This window comes from Manis javanica, chromosome 14, assembly GCF_040802235.1.
Source record: "Manis javanica isolate MJ-LG chromosome 14, MJ_LKY, whole genome shotgun sequence".
NCBI classification, from domain to species: Eukaryota; Metazoa; Chordata; class Mammalia; order Pholidota; family Manidae; genus Manis; species Manis javanica.
The window spans coordinates 2,340,621-2,361,566 of record NC_133169.1 but is presented as its reverse complement, the minus strand read 5'-3'; the positions used below and the strand labels follow the sequence as shown (position 1 = coordinate 2,361,566).

The following is a 20,946-nucleotide window of genomic DNA, read 5'->3' as shown; positions in this document are numbered from 1 at the left end:
TTACTTATTTTTCAAAAACCTTAGTTCTTAGTTTCATTAATCTTTTCTATCATTTTTCTGTTCTCTATTTCATTTATTTCTGTTCTAATCTTTGTTACTATCCTTCTTTCTGCCAACTTTGGGCTGAGTTTGTTTTTTCTTTCTCTGCTTCCTTGAGGTGTAAAATTAGGTTGTTTATTTGAAATCTTTCTCATTTCTTAATGTCCATACTTATCAGTATAAACATTCCTCTTAGAACTGCCTTTGTTGCATCCCATTAATTTTGGTATGTTGTGTTTCCATTTTCCTTTGTTTTGAGGTTATTTTTTTATTTCTTTGACCCATTGGTTGCCCAAGAGTGTGTTTTTAGTTTCCACTTATTTGTGAAATTTGTAGTTTTCCTCCAGTTATTGATTTCTAGTTTCATGCCATTGTGGTCAGAAAAGATACTTGGTATGATTTTGACATTAAATTTGCTAAGACTTGTTTTTGTGGCCTATGATATGATCTATCTTGAAGAATGTTCCATGTGCACTTGGAAAGAATGTGCGTTCTGCCGGTATTGGAAAGAATGTTCTGTATATGTCTATTATGTCTATTTGATCAGCAGAATCATTCAAGTTCAATGTTTCCTTATTGATTTTCTGTCCGGATGATCTGTCCACTGTTGAAAGTTGGGTACTGAAGTCCCTACTGTTATTTTATTGCTGTCTATTTCTCCCTTCAGATCTGCTAGCATTTGCTTAATATATTTAAGTGCTCTGATGTTGGGGCCATTTATATTTATGATTGTTGTATCCTCTTGAAGAAACAACCCCTTTATCATTATATAATGATCTTCCTTATCTTTTGTTACAGCTTTTGGCTTGAAAGTATAATAGTCTCTTGATTTCTACTTGCATGGGCTGTCTTTTTCCATCTCTTTATTCTGCCTATATATGTGCCCTTAAAACTAAAGTGAGTGTCTTGTAGGAAGATTTATAGGTTGCTGTGATCCTCTGGTGGTGTCCTGTTTCCTCGGCTTTTTATGTTCCTTAAGGTCTTGCATCACTGCGTTCGCATTTGAAGTAGCAGCCACCTCCTCCAGCCGTGGGGGGAGAACGATCCCCCATCAGCCCTGCTAGGGGTTCCGAGGCTCTCTCAGACCTTCTGGGCTCTGCCCGGCCCGTGCTCCTTGCCCCCTCTTGTGGCAGGATTCATAGGCTTGTGTGCCTTCTCTCGATCCTGTACCCGGCCAGGATCTGACGGCCTCCTTTCTGACACCTCCCTTTCCTAAGGGCGGTGTAAAGCTTGAGCTGCTCCCCCCCTGGCCCACAGACTCACGTCAGTTTCCGGCGCAGGCTTACTAGCTGCCTGCTCTGCTCGCTCTCCCTGCCACCAGCAGGGGTGCACACAGGAAGCCAGGCATGTGGGTGAGGTGAGCAGAGCGCTGGGGTGCCTGTGAGCCACTCGGGGGGATTTGCAGGCAAGGCATCCCCAGCAGCTTGTGGGCTGGCTTCTTGGTGGGGACCCCAGGACAGCCTGTGGGGTCCACATCCCCGTAATGCCCTCAGCGTGTCCTTCCTGCTGCTCTCCTAGCCTCCTTCCACTGCCCGGTCATGTAGCTCGTGGTTCCGCGCTCCGGGTGGAATGAGGGAGAAACAGGCCACTCTGGAAGATCCCGCAGAGCCAGGACAATCATAACATTTATTTTTGAGAAAACTCAACCCGTGGGTCATCATCTGACATTTGAAGGCAAGGAAAGAAAAGCAATTTGCATTTACTGAGCCTTTAGTGCTCAATGCTAATAGGAAGCTAAGAGCTGCCAATGGAAACGACACAGTACCATTTCCACCCTCCAAGTCCGAGCACTGGGTGAGCATTACGGGCACGGCGTGCGGGAACACTCACTGATGTGAATTGTCGGGAGCAGTTCAGAGCATGTATCAGCAGCTTTCGGCTTGGGAATTTCACTGCTGGGACTCTTAAGGGAAAAAAAATGGAGATGTAGAAAATACTTAAGGTCTTTCTCTTATAACAGGAAGAAATTGGAAGTAACTGAAACATTCAAAAATTGGAGGAAGTGGTAGCAGCCCTTGGCTTTTGGCTGCCCACTGTCCGTCCTTCAGTAGACATAACGTCTCCTTTCCTTTTGGGAGGCCTGCTCCTAAATCCTCCCAATCCCTGTGTCTGACCTGTGAGCTGAACCCCACACTGCAGGGAAGAACACGGGACCCAGGCACAGCCAATGAGGACACCCCATTTCCAGGCACAGCGATCATTCAGGACGGGCTCTCCGGGCGGGGAAGGGTGCCTCCTCTTTGCTCTAAGGCTGCTGGCTGCGGCTGAAGCCGACACAACGGGAAGAGAAGCCAGGAGATGAAGACTGAGCTCCACGAAATATTTTCATCACCAAACTTTTTGCTCAAACTACTTTGACTAGGGTTTCTGTCATTAGCAACAGAGAGCTAATCCAGGCCATCATGGCATGCTTCCGAATGGCTTGTGATGACAACCAGCTTAGGATTGAGTCAATGAAGCACGATACACAGCCGATGGACAGCTTGACCTGAACATTTCACAAAAGCAACGATCGGAAGAAAACACCTCAAAATATCAGTAGCTATGCTGGCTGGAGAGATTATGAATGTCTAAACTTATTTTATTTTCCTTGTTTTCCACACAAATTTATATATCTTACAATAAATACTAAGGAAAAAATTAAGTTCTATGGGTTGATTCATACCAACTGGACTGCAGTTATAATGGCCTTCTTTGATGACAATGTATAGAGCACCTGGTTCTGGAGTGACAGTTTGGAATTTCCCTAAAATATACTGACTTACCAGCTTCACACGAAGTAGAATGTTATAAAACTGAAAACACACACCATTATAGGAAAGTAGAATCTCCCTTTCAATTAGTGATCTCCAGTCTGAATATTACTAAGAAGGAAAACATGACGCGAACACCCTCAAGTCAGACATCTATGCATTGGTTTCACTGAGCCTGGCTCCATAAAGGACTTTCTACCCCCCACCACATACCTGCAAGGGACTGGGGCCCGGACAGGAGGCAGAGGAGCTGGGACGCCCGGCCGCGGCCTGGGGAAGACAGACGGTCTCGGCTGGCAGAGCTCCGGGCCGATGATTCCCACCAGGTGCGGCCAGCTGGCCCGGCAGCTCTGCGCTCCTCAGCCGCCTCCTTTCTACTGTTAATTTCCCTTTCTTGGTCAGGGCCTACCTTGCTCTCTGGGCCATAGCCAGTCCCAGTATGAAGCTCATTCTCTCGGCTCAAGGCCAGGGCACGGTCCCTCCTTCACTGCAGGTGGACTCAGGGGCGCGCAGGGGACACAGTGATAAATCTGGGGAAGCAATCAGCAGCAGCACGGGGCCAGGCTCTGCTTATCCTCTCGGCCCTGCTGGGCCGCCTTCACCCCAGGGTCATCTCAGTGAGGCGGTCCAGCCCCTACCCGGCCCACGGTGTCACTCTCAGGGGCTTGATCAGCTGGCTGGTCGGAAACCGGCATCGGTGTAACGTGGCCCACAGTGACCCCTGGTGGCCACTCAGAACACAATAGGGACATAGTCGGCCACAGAGGATCCGGGGCACCTGCTATGGGGCAGTGGTTGACTTTCTTCCATAATCTGATGTATAATACAGGTCTGTCTGTATTTGGTGCCAGATGGTGAGGCCGAGACCCAAGGAAGTGGGTACAAGGGGAGCCCTAAGCCTAAGAGAAGACCCACCAGGGGCTGCATTCTGGCGTGCCCCAAATTTTAGGACTTGATGAGCTGTTCACCAGTGCCAAAGGGTCGAATTACTCACCTTAAGCTTTGCAACAGCCCGTGGCTGATGGAAGAGCGTGCTAGAGTAAAATCAGCAGATAACAACACAAAGTGTGAGAAGTATTAACATCTGTGTTTAGGAAATGAAACCAACACGGTTCATTAAAATAACGCTTTTAATTATTGATGCTTTGAATTAAAAACTATTGTACCATGTTTCGTATGAATCATTTTTCTTCAACAAAAGCTGTTTGCTGGATTCCAGACAAGTTCATTTTGTACTTTTAAACACAATGGCTCTTATTCAACTCCCTTCCTCTTAGCCATTTTAAGGAGTCCGTGGCTTGATTCCCACCACGCCTCTTTGGAGGATCTTATATCGTCGTCTGAAGTCACGTACACAAGTAATAAAATTAAGCAGTTTGTTCTCTTAAGAAAGGTGATTTTTAAAAAGGGTCATGTCACCTTGCCCCTGATCACCTGACTTGACAGCAACAGCATTAGGAGCCAGGCAGAGATGGAGAGCAGCTGAGGAAGCCTCCGGTCACCACGGGGAGCAGCCTGCATTAAAGAGCGGGGGCGAGCAGAAGGGCAGAGGGGGTCCTGGCCCTGGCTTAACCCCGCAGAGTTGGGTTAACCTCACTCACAAAAGAACACCAGAAACAACCCCCACACAAAGTCCCCTGTTTCCTTTTCTTTGACAATCCCACCTGGGGGCAAGAAACAATAAGTAAATGTGCGTATGTGTGCACTGAGTGAAGAAAGCTGATCATACAGGGTCCACTTGGTAGGGAATCCAACTCAGGGAAAGTTCCATGAACTTTCTTTATTCTAGGTAATTAGCACTTTAGATTTGAAAAGTGGAAAAAAAAAGTTCTTCATAAGAAATAGTTTTGCCCTATGTTGGATCAACAATACCAGGCCAGTCAGGCATCAACGGCCTACAAGTAGGAATTTCTATTTGTGTTTCACCCTCGTTTGTCTTGGCAAGAGTTCCTGGGTGCTGGGACATGGGCCAAGCCCGTGTCCAGGCTCAGGCAGCAGCCGTGGGGGTGCAGCCCTCTCCCTGGCACCGGGAAATTAAGTGGTGTCCGGGAAGTAAGGGCTTTCAAATGCCAAAGGCAATCTAAGTCTAAATCGGAGACTTGGTCCTCTTGAGGGAACACCACTGGAAAACTACTTGGCATTGATGGGAAAAAAATGGACTTGATTATAATGAAAGGCATGGCTCTATGAAAATGGCTTCAAAATGTGGGGAAAAAAAATTCAGCGACCACATCTCCCAAGAAACCCAGCAACAGTCTAACTCTACTGTAAACAAGCGAGCAAGCCGGCATGTGAAAGAGAACTGGTGCAACAGGAACATTTCCACGGAGAAACATCACGCCCACCCAGTCTGAGCCGTCCTAAGCACGTCACACGGGTGGGGGTGGGGGCCAGTCGCCACATCCCGCTTCACCTACACAGGCAAGAAGAATACCTCATTAAACTGAGTGACACGTCTTACCAGTTAATTCATTCTAGAGAAGGACTAGAGAAACTTCGGGTCCAAAAGTTTAAGACTTCGAGTTAATTCCAGCCACTTTACTGTCCTGAAGGCCTGATTTTGTTAGAATGCAAACTTCTGGGTTCTGGTTCACCAGGGTCAGGGCTGGGCCTGGGAACCTGCATCTAGCCAGCATCCCTCCTCTCTAAGCATGCTGCTGACGCTTCAGCAAATGCAGCCGGGATGAGGCACTCATCGTGGCTGCGTATCTGAGGGCTTAAAAGACAAATACAGTTGAGAACCTTAGGGCAAAGGGGCAGCCGTCAACCAGTGCCTGACGATATGAGTCCAGCTGGGGAGGTGACCCTGGCAGCAGCTGTCAGGACACCCACCTCCAGGTGAGGGGACTGGGCAAGTTTGTAATCCATGGTCTCTCATGCCCATCATTGCTGGGGGTACGGGGGCACCAGAGGAGGGCGATGGGGCCTGGTATAAACACCCTGCGGCTCAGACTTAACAGTGACAAGAGGAGCTGCTCATCCCGACGAGACCTGCTTGCCCAGGGATGTCAGCAAATAGTCCGTGTGGACATTTAAGGCTTCCACCTGCTGTGAGACCCAAGGTCCAGGGAGGCAAGCCACCTTCAGCCAGCCCCACATCAGCCCACCAGGTGGCACCTGTGCTTCCCCAAAGATCCCCCATCTGAGATCAGTGGTTTTCAGGAGCGAATGGTTTTACGGTACCTGGAGAGGTAACATCCCCCAACACTGACCGGGCAGGCCAACCAAGGTGGCTGCCATTTGGGCAAGTCCCGGAATGCCTATGAGGCCCCGGGGAGTGTTTCCCCCAAGATGGGCCAGCTCTCGGCCCTTATGGATATTGCTGTGTGCTCTCCTGGGCCAGGAAACAGTTCTGGTGGCACCCCGGGCAGGTGGGATGGTGGGGAGGGCCCACTGCCGGCTCTGAGATGAACAATCAGTAGTGAGACCCATCCAGAGCGGTCACCTTTAAGGCACTGCCCATAGCCAGGATCCTGGTGTCCCACCTCAGAGGGGTCATGTCCAGCTCTAGTCTGTGCTCCTCCCTTCGAAAGAGGAGTGAAACGCTCCCTCTTATCTCTGAGCTGCACACAAGGCTCATTTGTCTGGGTAATAAAGTGGGAACCTCAGATTTATCATTTTTACTTCGTTATTCAGTATGCAGACTTTTGGGAAAACATTTTTAGTTTGTTATTAAAGCAAGCATTGCCCTTGGACATGTTATTTATACAGAGATAACTGTACTTGAGAGATTGTTATGTCCTGTGAAAGTAAACTTTGACCTGGAGTAGGCTGTAACCGCTGCCTCTCCATTCCCACACGCTGAGATGGCTTTGCCAGTCCGGAAGAGAATGACTGGCCCGCGCCTCTTCTCCTGCGTACCCAGAAGCAAAATACACTGTGGACTCCTTATTCAAACAAAGGAGTTGAGAACCTTGTCTCAAACTACTGGCTTGACAAGTAGCCAGTATTTACTTACACCTGTTCTGTGCCCTGTTTGCACCATCCTAGACCCTGTTTGGCGTAACAAATAAAAATAAAATCTGAGCTTTGTGAAGAAATTTACTATCATGGTGGGAAGCCAGCAGCTCAGCGTGGAACTATTGTCCAGCCAAACACAGAAGGAGTAAATGCCAGGAATGGACGTGTCCATGAGCCACAACCTCCGAGTCTAAGTCTCACTGCTGGAATTTCCACCAACAGCAGTCGGGCAGTACAAGGAGGAAGGGCACCGCGGACGACACTGATTAGGGGCCGGCGGCTACCAGGGAGGCAGCCACAGGGACAGAGGGCGCTGGGTCCGGAACGTGGAGGTCTGAACCCCAGCACCACGACGCACTGGCTGGGAAACTGGACGAGGTTCTTACTTTTCTGTGCATCTGCTCTCCATGGGGAGAAGTGGCCTAATTCATGGGGCTGTCACGGGAATCCAAGGAGTCAGCATGTGCGAAGCATACAGACAGCAACAGCGCTCGCTGAGCCCCAAGGGCTGTTACAGTCAGGACCGACCCATGGCCCCGAGGATGCCAGACACGCCAGCAACCTGTGCCCCTGGGAGAAGTGCTGGGATTCCTTCCTTGAACCCTGACCTAAGTTCAAAGAATCCGATCCCACCCTTCTCCCCTGCCCTCCTCGCCTTCTCAGGTTGTATTCCCCTCCTTCATTCTCTCCACAGAGGCACCCAAGTCTGATCCTCATGAGAAAATACCATCACTGAGGGGCCCACGAGAATAGCCTTCAAATGGGTCCCCAACCTGGTGCCCAAACCAGTAGACTGAGTTGAGGGAGGCCTGTGAACTTGGATGGAAAACACATTATCATTTTCATTACGCTCTAACCAAAAGGTATCTTTTCTTCAATGATGAATGCAGGTAACACACCACTGTGGTGACAGTGTATCTGTGACTGTCACCAACAGAAACACAGAAGCCACAGATACTTTCATATGTTAGAATTGTTGCAGATGTTTTAAAATACTGTTTCGGTTCTCATTGCTAGATCCTACTGCTTAATGTGTTCATTAAAAAGCCAACACATTACTATAACACACATTTGAAAAATACATTTATAAATGTATTTCAAAACAGTTCATTTTCTTTGTAATGCCACGTTGTTTATGCATTTAAAAAATAGTATTCTGAGCGGGGGTCACAGGCTTCACCAGCTTGCCAAGGGTACCCCTGGTCTGTAATTTGGGGAAGACCCCTTGCTTTAGAAGGTTAAGAAGGTAAGGGCTACAATGTTAGAAAGATGAATGACGTACAAATACTTACTGAAATGTGACATTGTAATATTCCTCAGGTGTCACTATTTTTGGTCCACCAAAGTAGTCCAAGACCCAGATATTGGTTATGTTCAACTTAGCAAAGAACCACTTATGGCTAGGCGGCCAGGTCTTCATCTCAGGGTGTCGAATGAATAATGAATGCTTTGCAAAGTCCACTTCTGTTTCATTCACCTAAAGGAAGAATGTAAAACAGTCTCATAACAGTGACATGCTCTCATCTGTTAAGGATGCATAATGCTAGCATTCTACAAGGCTTAAAGAGTTTATTTCATTATAAACCCTGATCTTAAATATAAGGAATCAAGAGAAAATGAAGGAGGTCTGAAGCAATGCAGAGAAGAACGGTACTGGTGATAACAGGTGTAATGAGGCAGGACATCTCCACCAGTCCCAGTTTCCACTGCTGAATGATAATTCTGGGCTGTCAGAGTAACTGGCACAATATACCAAAATAAAATGTTACTGGTGCTTATGCCACGTAACATTAGCATGTTTATCCCATACAAGCACATGTTAAACGTGTGTACACAAAGGACAAGAATCTTTAGAAGCAGCACCATGGAACCCCAGACCACCTGCCACCCCCACCACTTCTCCTGCCAGTGAAACACAGCTTCAGAGATGTGTGCACACAGAATTTCCAGACCACAAATAAACTTGTCTGAGTTCATCATTACTGACATGGTCAAAAAGTAAATCTGTTAGCTTGGCAATCAGACCAGGGTTCATGACACCCTGCCCTCTGCCCCCCGTGGTTTTATTTAAATTCTTTCCTCCAGCACTCAGCCCAAACTCTAAACTCGCTCCCAGTATTAAGCAATGAGTTACTCCCCTTTCAGCTTTCGTATGCCCTCTGCTCTGTGCTACTGTTCAAATATGGAGAAGATGGAACCCAAATATGGGAAATATTGGTCAGTGTACAACACGGTTGGGAGCAGTGAGCCTGGCTGAGACGTTCCTTACACAGGAGCTTAATAGCGGTTACATCTGTTTGGCTTCAAAAATAAGTAATTTAAAAAAATTGAACATAGTATAAATATCTCATTGAACACCTATATGAAAGCAACTGATTAAAGCCCTTAGTTTTCAAGAAATTACTTATTAGAACGTATTTCTAACTCTCAATCACAAATTGATTTTATTGTATTTTCAAAATATCTGTTTTTTCCGTGTTAATAAGATGATGCACTTCTAAAACCAGTCTCTGTTCTGGTGGGTAACTACCTACCTTGGTAACAGTTCCCGACAGTATTATGTGAGCACACAGGGGACTCTGGGGGTCGAATCCGTGTTTCCTGCAAAAGTTAGTCTGTGCCAAGGACATCGTCAGCGTAGCATGTGGATTCTCCTGCAGAGAGAACCAAGACCCTCTCATGTGACACGTCTCTCTGGAGAGGGAAGGAATTTCACAAGTCGCCTGCACACCGTCCCCAGAGCTAGACCGTTCGTCCATGAAACAGTGAATTGTAACACGCCACCTTCCACCTGGGAAAATCACTCCCTGGATAGAAATGGATCTTGACCCTCTCCCCAAAAAAGGGGGGGAGGGGAAGCTTCATGTTTAAAATTAAGTGATTGAGTAAGAATTATTTTAACACTCTTTCTCCTTAAACTCTCATCCCCATTTACCAGGGGGATTATAATTACAGTACCCAACACAAGGCTGGGTCACTGAAGATCTGAAGGAACAAACTCTTCTATGAAAACTCGCAAATAAAAACGGCACTGTTGCTCAACTAGCTTGATTATCATTTAAGCCAGAAGGAGCTGAGTCATGCTTCCTTGGCTCTCTCAGGCTAGCAGAACCGCCGCCCGCGCATGCTTTCAGAACTGGAGAGGCTGCTCATTCCTGCTGTAGCAACAAGAGAATTCTTAGATTCAAAAAGTGAGACAAGCAAAATTTCTGAGTCTTTCTTAGTCAGCAATCAGCTCCATGAAAGGTACTGTTGACAGATTACAGCAAAATTCACACATCGCATTTAGTGTTTTAAACCCCCAAGTGTCTTTCTTGTGTAAGGAACTTTGCCATGTCCTAGTGATCTATCAAAACAGTGAGTCATAAAGAGACCTTGAAATCATTTAGCCAAATATTTGCTGCTTATAAACTATTATTTAGGCAAGGCACTCTAGGAGATCAAATGAGGGTGGGGGAGTCGGGGGGTGTGAGGGACGCATACAGAGGTCTCTCCCTTCTCTGTGAGTTTATAATGTGGTTGCAAAGTCAGACATACAAATTTAATTAATACTAAACAAAGTCCTAGAAGGAGTCAAAGGCAATATATAACTAATTGTCAAGTGAATAGTATGGTTCAGTGTGTTTCAAATTCACTGTTAGATGTCAGCATAGTCTGGAGTTACACAGAAACCACAGGAGCCTTCTAAGATATTCAGAATCAGGATAGCAGCGGCATGTGTGTGTGTGTGTGTGTGAGTGAACTAAAGGTAAAGGGGATGATAACAGCAAAGGCAGAGAACTGGAAAGTGTGAGGCATGACTGCAAACAATGAGAAGCCCAATTTGCCTGAAGGAGAGGCTTCCTGAAGGGAGGGGCTGGGGATGGAATAGGGGGAGTGAGGGTGGCTTAACTCCAAGCTAAGGAGTCAGACCATATTTCGTAGGCTGACGTTCGTTAGGGCCTCCCAAGAACCACCTGCCTGGAGAGTTTATCAAAATGCTGACTTCGGGCCTCTATTCCCAATCCAGGTACCTGCATTTTTAACAGCCCCCCCCACCCACCGCCCCGGGTAAGTCTTACGCAGCTCTAGGAAGCTAGATGTTATTAAGGGTTCTGGGCAGAGGGCAATGTTGAGTGGTATCTGGTTCGTGTAAATCTGGTGGGCAGGGTGGACAGGAGCAGAGAAAGTAGGAGGTATAAGCCCACCTTGACTGGGTGATTGACAGAATCTGAGTCAGACTAATTCTGATGTGGCCACACCTTGTCACTGCCATCACTGAGACCTGAAATCCTGAGAATGTTCCTCGCCACTGTTGAGACGGCAGAGACCTGCGCTGGGGGTTCTACCTGGCAGCCATTCGCTGGCTGGTCACTGGGAGTCCCTGCACCTGAGTCTTAATTTCCTCATTCCTACAACGGGGATGACAATGTCAGCACAAGCTTAAATATAATCACGTACAGCGATAGGTCTGGAACTCCCCCTCCCCAGTTAGAAGCATCAGGGAGGGATGGGGTGGGGTTGTTTTTTAATAAAATGTATTTTTAAGAAAATACCTGGGCATTGCATTTTCCCAGTGACTATATTTGCCAAGGCCGAGCCTCAACGATGGAGTAGAATGGGCTCGCTTTGAGCAAAGGCCCAAGGGATTGGGGGGCTTGGCAGTAAGAAAATGGTGAACAGGGTACAAGAACCTTGGCTAAGGGAGGCAGCAGCTTCAGTTTTTGCTCAGAGAATGCATGCCTTCAGGGCCACAGATCTTCCAATTTTTCAAGAAGTCAGAAATTTAGATTTTTAATCGAAATTCCCGTGTTTGAATGCCGGTAACTACAGCAGTTCAAAGTTATTAAAAACAAAACAGAACTCTGTGTGGGCGAGAGAAAACCGGTCTGTGGGACACAGTCAGCTCATGCATCACGAGTCTGTGACCTGTGTTTTGAAGGCATAGGAGCCTGGGGTGAAATTCCAGTTTGGCCACTGACTTTGGGCAAGTGACCCGTCTACGCCTCCAGTTCTTTCTCCGCAGAATGAGGGTAGTACGCCCTGCTCAAAGGGTTATTAAAAGAGATGTTGAATGGCAAGTATCAGGTTATTTAATCATCTTTATCAATAATGTTGCACTTTCCTAGTTAACCTCAAATCTGGGATCTCTGTCAACAAAACCCTTCACCGAATCAGACTCCACTCCTGGACTGCGCACGGCTCAGTCTCTCGGACTGCAAGTCTGTGACGCCACTCCCGGGAGAGCACGGATCCGCCAGGTTGGGGAGCCGGCCCTGCCCCCAGGGTGGCAAAGGGTAAAGCCACAGACCTCACATCAGTTCTGCCCCCTACCTGGGAGGCCGATGTGCAGACGCCTAAACACCAATCATCTGTCAGAATTGTCGTCCATTAGCTGCTTGCTGCCGAAGGGAAAATTAATTCAGAAGGAGGGTGAGAAAAAGAAAACCCCGAAGCCACGTCCAGTGCCTGACTTCCCCAAATCTCTCAGCCTGGAAAACGCGTGCGAAGGGCGCCACACAGCTGGGGGGAGAGGGCTCCCCCGCGCCCCAGGGCCCGCGCTCACCTGCAGGTGGCCCGCGGACTGCTGCAGCGGGCTCAGGTACAGGTAGGGCACGCCGCGGCCCGCGCCCGGGGGCCCGTCGCTGAGCGACAGCACGTCGGCGAAGGGCCGGCCGCGCACCGCCGCCTCCGTGGAGATGGTGGCCAGCGCGCCCCAGTCGCAGACGTGCGCCACGAAGCGGGCGACGCGCGCCGCGTCCTCGCGGGGCGGCAGAGGCGGCATCTTCGCCGGGCCGCCCCAGTCCCCGTGGCCCCGGCCGCCGCGGCCCCGCGCCGGTGCCACCAGCAGCGCGCCCAGCAGCGCCAGTAGGGCGGCGAGCAGCGTGCGCGCGGATCCGCGGGCTCCGCCAGCCATGGCGACAGCAATCCGAGTCCGAGCCCCAGCCGGCAGCGCTGTCCCGTAGGGCATCCTGGCCCCGCCCCTCCGGGGACCAATCGGGGCGTGGAGGGGCGTGGCCTTTGCGTGCGCCCGGTGGAGACCTCCCCCTCCGGGGACCAATCGGGCCGTGGATGGGCGGGGCCTGTGGAGGCCCGCCCCGCCCTGGGCCCCGCCTTCCCGTCCAGGCCAGTCCCTGGCCATCTGCGAGGCCTTCCTCCGTGACTGCGAGCGACAGCCCTGTTTATTTCTCTTTTGCAATCCTCGCTCTTTAGTAACCACACCTATTTGTCGGGTGACTTGTTAATCGCCTGCGTGCTAGAGTGTAAGCTGTAGGGGAGCAGGAATGCTGTCTTGTCCACCTCCGCAGCCCCAGTGCACAGAGTAGTCAGTAAATATCTACTGAACGGCTGCCTGAATTAATAATACTGGATGGAATTATTTGCACACAGAGCCTTATGAGATCAGCAGGAGGAAGTGAGATTGACTAAGTGGGACACTCGAGAAAAGCAGTGGAGCGCTTCAGCTCTGAATTAGGAAGCCCTTCCCATTGGACTGCTGGGGGAATCTCTCAGCCAGGAGGCGCTGGACCCGCAGCCAGACCTGGGCTTCGCGCCTGGTCTTCTGCTTCTCTTTGAACAGCCTGAACCGCCCCTCACCCCCACAGCCCACCGGGAAATAGTCATCTTACCCTATATCCGGGCTTGGTCCTGGTCGAGAGCCCTGTCACGTCGGGTAACCCTTGTCTGTCTGTGGGGATAGACTCCACAGAGCTCTGTGGAGGACTTCACAGGGAAAGAAGGGACGACTCTGCACAGGGGAGACGCACTGTGCACAGGCAGGAACGGACGCGTGGGGAAGAGCACGGGGTGGGGGGCGGGGTGAGGAGCCACCGGTGGGGGATAGGCGCCGGGCAGGAGGTGCGTCCAGGGGCTGTCACTCGGGGCTCCCCTGGGGCAGGTGTGCCAGGCTCGCCCACGTGCATCTTGGCAGGACTGAGTCCTTGTGCGGTTGGATGGAGGGTCCCAGTGCCTTGCTGGTTGTTGGAGGCCCCCTCCGTTCCTGGCCACGTGGGCTTCTCCATCCAGCAGCTCACATCATGGCAGCCGGCTTCCCTCAAAGCCAGTGAATGAGGAGGAAAGAGTGCCAGCAGGATGGAAACCAGAGTCTTTTTATGATTTTTTAAAAAAATCTCGGAGTGACATCCCATCACTCCAGGAAAAGGGGTTAATGCGGAACATGAACACCAGGACGTGGGAACTCAGCTCTGGGACTGGTGCATGCACATGACTTTGCTGCTCAGTTATGAATAGTCGCTGTGGACTCAGAATAACATCTCCAACTTATATATTTATTTATGCTCATGCTCCGGTCCAGCCCTCTACCCTCCCCTGGTCTCGTGCCTTTGTCTAGAAACGGAACCTGGTGGAAAGGGGAAGGAAGCACTAAAAACAACTTCGCCCACATAAACTGCAAGTGCACACGGTGCAGGAATGGCCCACGGTGGGGCCCCAGCTTGGAGGGCACCAGGCAGCCAGGGGCTGGTGCCCAGATCTGCAGGTCTAGCATGATGGTGTCCCCTGAGAGTGGCTTGACTAAAGGCTCGGACACACAGGAGGGGCCCTCATGCAGCCGTGGAGCCAGTGGCATTGAGCTCATTGCTTGTGAGCCCACGGGAGACACCCTGGTGACAGAGCAGGCATGGAGGGGACAGAGGCCACTGTCACAAGTGGAGGTGGGCACCATAAACCCGGGTGTGACTGTTTCTGTGATCTGTTTTGTCTCCCAGGCAAACAGAAGCCACATATGTAGGTACAGCTTTCACTGGAAAGAAGGCAAAACCACTTGTTAGCTGGAGAGAGTCAGAGTTCAGGTTGCTAACGTGGACTTTGGCCAGAGGTCTAACGTGGCAGACACTGGGCAGGATTCCGAAGAGCCGCTCCTTATACTCCACTTGTGGATTCTCTACAACCTCTGAGAGGTTCAGCTGAGTGACGTGGGGAAGGGGCAGGGGTGGGGATGGTGGGCTGAAAGCAAGAAGGAAGACAAACACTAAGTAGTGACAGATAGGGATGAGATGTTGCAATATTACATGGTTGCATATGAGGCACACGTCATTTATATCTTGCTCCATATGCACAATTACTTAAACCAGTGTCTACATAGTTAATCTAAGGGGTTTTTGCACAAAAGAAATAACTACACTTACTAGATCATGTGCTTTATTTCCAAGGATCACAAGTGTTCATACGGAAGGGGATGATCCCATGTTGGAGGTTAAACCACCCCTGATGACATTGTGCTCACTGTGTGACTCCCAGAATGCCAGGTACAGTCACTAGAGTGAAGTAAAAGTCCTTGAAAGGTTTTGCCTTACAAATTCCATTAAAAATGGATGAAAAATCATAGGCCAGAACACATTATTAAGAAACAGTCTCCTGCTCCTTCAGTACTTCTCAGTCAGACCTTATTATTCCTTTCCTTACACCCTCTAGCAGCTGTCACTGCGCTCACTACCCGCCTTCCTCCAGTGGCCTCCCTAGCTGTTCCCTGCTGGCCTCGCACACCTCAGCGCCTCCCGCCACAGGCCTCCGCCCGTGGCCTCCTCCCGGCATTTCACTCGTTTCCCACTTCGGGGACCGGCTCCTTCTTCCTCAGGGGCTCACCTCTGGGAGCTCTAGTGAGCCAGCTTCTTACCAACCTTCCTGCCTGTCCACTATGACCCCCAGAGACTCTCCCCCATACCCTCACCCAAATTAGCCACTTCTAGCTCCACTGCCCCACCTTCTTATTCTTAGCACTCACCAAAGTGGCTCGTTATATCTGTCCATCCTTTTCACTAGGATGGAAACCCCGTGACCATTCAGGCTGCTGTAACAAAGTGCCACAGACTGGGGGGCTTATAAGCAACACAAATATACTGCTTGTGTTCCGACGGCTGGAAGTCACAGATCGGGGGGCCAGCACAGTCGCCTAAGAGCCCTCCTGGGTCAAAGGCTTGTCCTTGGTTCCCCACCTGGCAGACGGGGAAGGGAGTGCTGAGGATGTCTTTTATGAGTGCTGGTCCCATTTATGAGGCCCCGTCCTCAGGACCTGATCACCTCCCGAAGGCCCCACCTCCTACACCATCACCTGGGGGGTAGGATTCCAACACAGGTTTGGGGAGTGTGCACACATTCAGGCCACAGCGAGGACCTTGTCTGTTTTGTTCAGCCTGGAATCCCCAAGGCACAACAGGGCCTGGTCCACAGCAGGTGCTCAAGAACTGACTGTCCAATGAATTAATAAATCGATGATTAATTATGGGCAATATTTAAAATATTTCTGGCTGAGTTTAATTAGGGTAAAACTTGTATACAATTTGTGTACAAGTGTGTAACTTGGCAATAATATAAGACCACATCACACTGAGCTCTCCTCTATCAACAGAAGGTATTCCTACCAGCTCTGTGCCCTCCCACCCCCATCAGAAGCCAGGAATCCCGGGCCACTCTTCAGGCCACAAAGCTGATCCTGCCACTATTTGCCTTCAGCGAAAAGTAATCATTTACTGCATGAATTTGGGGAGGACACACACATTCAGAGGACACCAAGGATCTCTGTTGCAGAGGGGCACCTGGCAGGACAGGGAGGCCACAGTGACACTTCTTCCCATAGCTCTGCAGGGTGTAGGGTCGGGGGAAGGCCTGCCCGCCAATCCCAGTGTTGTCCTGAGCTGTGATCCCTGGGCCCCTAAGGAAGGAGGCATTTCTAATAGGGTCTCAGCAGGAGGCTCAGTCCTAATTTACCAAGTTTTAGGAATAGTTGGTCAATGATGGTTCAGATGGTAACTTCACTTACCGCGCAGCCTTTCCTGATGTATGTAATTGTCAAATCACTATGTCATACACCTGAATCCAATAAAATATTGCATGTCAGTATTATATATATTTTAATAAAAACATTTTTAAAAATAAGGGTGAATCATGGGAGAAAGAGGAACTCTTGCACATCAGCAGGCACAGTTTGGGCATTTGGATTTCTCCAGAAGGGAGCAGGTAGGGACTCCGGTCAAGTGTAAGAGGTGGTGGAGGGGGGAAATGTGAAGTGTGGGACCCTGAGGGCCTCAGTGGGAACGACTGTCCTTCAGAAGCTGTCAGACTGTATTTGCTGAAGACCCAGCCACGGGGGTATTGCACGGGACACAGACATGTGAGCAACTTATGTCCTTTCTCAGCTCTGAAAGAGTATGAATTCTGAGTTGCATTTGGCCCAAGTTTCTTGGTTAAGGGATTCTGAGCCCTTTTTCTCAGCCGCATCTCACAGCGGAGGAAACCAAGGCTCCTGGGCAGAGCCTGCCCAGGGTCCAGCAGTGAGCCCGCGGACCAGTGGACAGCCCTTCTGGGCGGCACTCCAGGGCCAGAGTGTCTCCTGCACTTGGGTGCTCTCCCTCGGGACCTCAACATCCAGGGCCTGGGGTGCAGGCTGAGCGGGGAGGAAGCCCGTGTCCCTTGCATCTCCAGGAGGAGGACTTTGCTTCCTCCCTGTCAGATTTGCTCGGCCCCTGCGACATAATAAGAAATACACATTGGTCGCTGCCCAGGTTTCTGGCACAGAGCCTCTAAAACCTTCATGTCTTAGGAGCGTCTCCTGCTGTAATGTTGGATCTTAGACCCTCCTGACCTCTGGCGAGGGGAGAGGGGCAGGAGACTGAGCCATCGCCCACGGCCAGTGATTCAATCAGTCATGCCTCGTAAGGAAGCCTCTATAGAAACTGTTGGGCTGGAGACCTTGCCAGTTGGGGGAAGCACCCATGAGCCAGGCGGGATGCGCCCTAAACTCCACGGGACAGAAGCCCTGCACTCAGGACCTCCTGGCCATCCCCCCACGTACTCTCCCCCTGGCTGCTCCTCTCTATCCTTTATTGTATCCTTGCAAATAAACCAGTAAACAAAGCGTTTCCTCTGGTGCTGTGAGCCACTGTAGCAGTTACCAAACTTGAGGAGGGCGTCATTGGAGCCCTTGATTTGTAGCCAAGTTGGACAGAAGTGTGGGCAACCTGGGGACCCGTTGCTGATGATCAGCATCTGAAGTGGGGGGTCGGGGGGCCAAAGCCCTGCCGCCTGGGTCTGCACTCACTTGGGGGGGATGTCGGAGTTGAATTGTAGGGTGCCCACGTGGTGCCAGGAGCCAGAGGACTGGTCAGTGGGGGAAAGCCCACGCACATCCTGTGTCAGGGGAGCGAGTGTGCGTCTGACGGCCCCAGAGGCACCGCGCAGGGCCTGGCTGTGCTCAGAGTTCAGGTGATGGGCTAGTTTGGTTCTCCCAGCGCAGGAAGAGCCCCTCTGCCCTGGGCTTCTCCAGGGACGTCTTGAGTTTCTTTCCAGGAGACCAGTGCGGGTCAGGCGCCCACTGCTAAGCTGGGAACTGATGGCGCTGGTGACCAGGAGGGGAACAGGGTGAAGGATGTCCTGCGGCCGGGCACAGGGGCAGAGACAGCGGCACAGACGGGCACTCAGGGGGCCTGACCAGCCTCGGGGCCTCGGAGGCTTTCCTGAGCGGGCTCTCTCCAACCCGGGGCTGCTGGGGCCTGGTCCTGGGCAGGCCGGCCAGGAGAACACTCATCAAATCACCGCTGCCTCCTCAGCAACCACGGCTGTGGACAGTCAGGCTCACAGTTCTGTCCACCTCCCACTGTCTAGATAGCATCACACAGCTTCTCTCTCCAGGTGACTTTGCCCCAGAAGGGCCAAGTATCTCGTGCAGAAAGAACATTCCTTGGTAATGCAGGAGACACTACCTCACCTTGCCGATCCCAGACCCCTCTCTGATCAGGTGCCCGAGGTCAGAGCCCTCAAATAACATGCTGGGAGAGGTTTCTGCCATCAAATGCATCATAAATCTATGCCAAACAGGAGGCTGATTCATACTTAGGAGGGCAATTCTCTCTTCCCATAAACGGTGGGTCAGTTTATGTAAACTCGAGGCTGGTTTTGTGCTTGACAAATCTAGGTTTCCCAGACCCGTATTCCCTATAAGAAGCAGATGGGTCCTGAACCCAGCCACAGGCACGACTTACCTGTTTAGCGCCTTCTAGGGAAATCAGGCAGATCAGCATAAGAATGTGTCCTTTATTTTTAAAAGTATTTTCCTCAGCCTTTGACCCTGGGGATAGGACAATGTGTAGGTCAAAGCTGTACCTACTTAATGTTGACTCTTGATATTCAAGGAGCTTATGTCCCCCTAAAAGTGAGAGTGAGGCTGCTCTGAAAAGATACCCAGCCACACAGTGAAGTGTAAAAATGCAAGAAATGTTTTACATCCAGTAGATGGACAAAAATGACCACATCTGACTAACCCAAATGACAATACTGAATTATACGTCGCTGTGAGAATGTACGTTCCTTCAGCCATCATGGAAAACAAGTTGCTGCTCTCTTTTGAAGTTAAAGAGACTCATATCCTTCCACCCAAATCTACCCATCACAGAAACAATACCTGAGAGAAACTCTTGCTCATGCGCACCAGAAAACATGTTCAGGACAGCAATTGTTATAATAACAAAAGCAAAGCAAAACAAAACAAAACAGAGCCTGCCCAAATGCTATGGACAGGAGAATGGATATATAACTCGCCCAGTGGAATATTATACAGCAAGAACGAACTCTCTCCAACTGCATCAATGCAGGTGGATCTTGGAAATACAAAGCTGAGTGAGAAAAGTCAGGTTGCAGAAGGCTGTTCATCATTGAAAGTCTTTTTCAAGCTCAAAGAGAAGCAAAATTAAACAAATAGTTTGTAAATATATACATCTGTGGTAAAACGATTTGTTAAAAGAAACACAGGAATGAAAACACAAAATTCAGGATAACGCGACCTCCGGCGGAGAGGCAGAAGCCTGAGAGGATCCGCTGGCTGGTAGGCGGGTGGTACTGTAATAATCCAGTTCATCAGTTGGGTGGTAGAATCAAGGTTTCATTATGTTATTATGCTTCAGAAACATATATGTTACTTTTGTATGAAAAAGCAAGTCCTTTTCCCAGTGCAGTTAGCCAAGAACATAAAGTAGACTAAAGACATAAAGGAAGACCTTCTCAGCCAGGGACAAAACCTCACAGATGTTCTGTCAGCCCTGGGTGTCCACCAAGTTTCTTTTTGGGTATACATTTATCTGTTTCTCTCCTGTGCCTGACAAACCATATAAATGATTATATTTCCTATTTCCTATTTTACTTTGGCTACTGGGAAGCTCTAAACTGGCTTTATGACTTCACATTAGTCACTCTAGGACCCTGGGACCTGCCCTTCCATGTTAACAGCCTAACTTCCTTTGCTGCCTTATTTCAAAAGTTGTGATGGGTGTTCAACCATCAAATCGAGGCTGGAGATGTACTTGAGGCAATCTGCCATTGTTCTGACATTGCTGGTGTTTATTTCTCTTTTTACTTTTTATCTGAGAGGAAAGGTGCAGATCATGAGTGTATGGCTCCATTTAATCTTCACAAACTGCACAACCCCTTGTAACCAGCCCAGGTCAGACCACAGAACATTCCGGGCAATCCCCCTAGTGTCCCCTTCTGGTGGTCCCCACCCTTCCAAGGAAAACTACCACCTGACTTCTAACCCCAGAGATTCAAAGCTGAAGTTTTTAACAAATTGTGTTTCTCGTATTTGTAAGTCAGGAGATCTGCATCTCTGCCTTCCTTTGAGGAAACCAAATCCAGCAACCTGGCCATGCCTCCCCTCCAGGTGGTGGCCTCCTGCACCAGGAGCGCTGAACCTGGGGATGGTGACCTGCCAAGGCCTACCTGGCTCACCTCATTTTGTCCTCTGCCTGGACAGCTGGCATAAGGCCTTGTAACCCTTGCCCTTTTCCATCTCTTGATCCCAATTTCATTTTTGTACTTTTGACTACTCTGAGCCTTTCATACAACAAAGTGGTATTAGATAAATAAACCAATCCATCGAAAAAGAGGAAAGGAGAGGGTAGAAATTTCCTCTCCTGCCCTGAGCCTTCTTGGCACAGAGCTGCCCCCCGCCTCCACCTGGCATCCTGGCCAACCATCAAATATTACATACTGAAGAAAATTCCTCAAGTCAAGTAGAAAAAAGAGAGAGAGCAAGCCTAGTGCTACCTACATTCCACCCGAGCCAAGGAACTGCTGGAGGACATGCACGGCAATTTCTCGAGCCCCCTAGCTTTCTAGTATCTGTAATCTTTGACTCCACTGCTTGTAATAAATAGCAGTAAAACTCCACACTGATACAGAACAGAGCAAAACAGAGCTCAGGGTAAGC

The 20,946-nt window shown here is 49.7% G+C and overlaps 1 protein-coding gene and 1 long non-coding RNA gene across 3 annotated transcripts; both read right to left on the bottom strand.

The window, feature by feature from the left end:
• Positions 1-1,646: 1,646 nt before the first annotated feature.
• On the bottom strand, positions 1,647-2,996 carry LOC118973458 (uncharacterized). Its single transcript, XR_005062804.2, has 2 exons — positions 2,154-2,996; positions 1,647-1,942 (listed from the first exon to the last, which is right to left on the bottom strand). It is a non-coding gene; the product is annotated as an uncharacterized lncRNA (long non-coding RNA).
• Positions 2,997-3,904: 908 nt separating this feature from the next.
• On the bottom strand, positions 3,905-12,691 carry CREG1 (cellular repressor of E1A stimulated genes 1). 2 transcript variants are annotated; one of them, XM_037023821.2, is made up of 4 exons: positions 12,298-12,688; positions 9,287-9,406; positions 8,045-8,229; positions 3,905-5,205 (listed from the first exon to the last, which is right to left on the bottom strand). In XM_037023821.2, the coding sequence occupies exons 1-4, from the start codon at positions 12,646-12,648 to the stop codon at positions 5,202-5,204; spliced, it is 660 nt and encodes a 219-aa protein (XP_036879716.1). In that variant the 5' UTR covers positions 12,649-12,688; the 3' UTR covers positions 3,905-5,201. The 2 variants fall into 2 exon arrangements, with proteins under 2 accessions (XP_036879716.1, XP_036879717.1); XM_037023822.2 differs by lacking the exon at positions 3,905-5,205 and having other exon boundaries at positions 8,041-8,229; positions 12,298-12,691.
• Between the last annotated feature and the right edge of the window lie 8,255 nt (positions 12,692-20,946).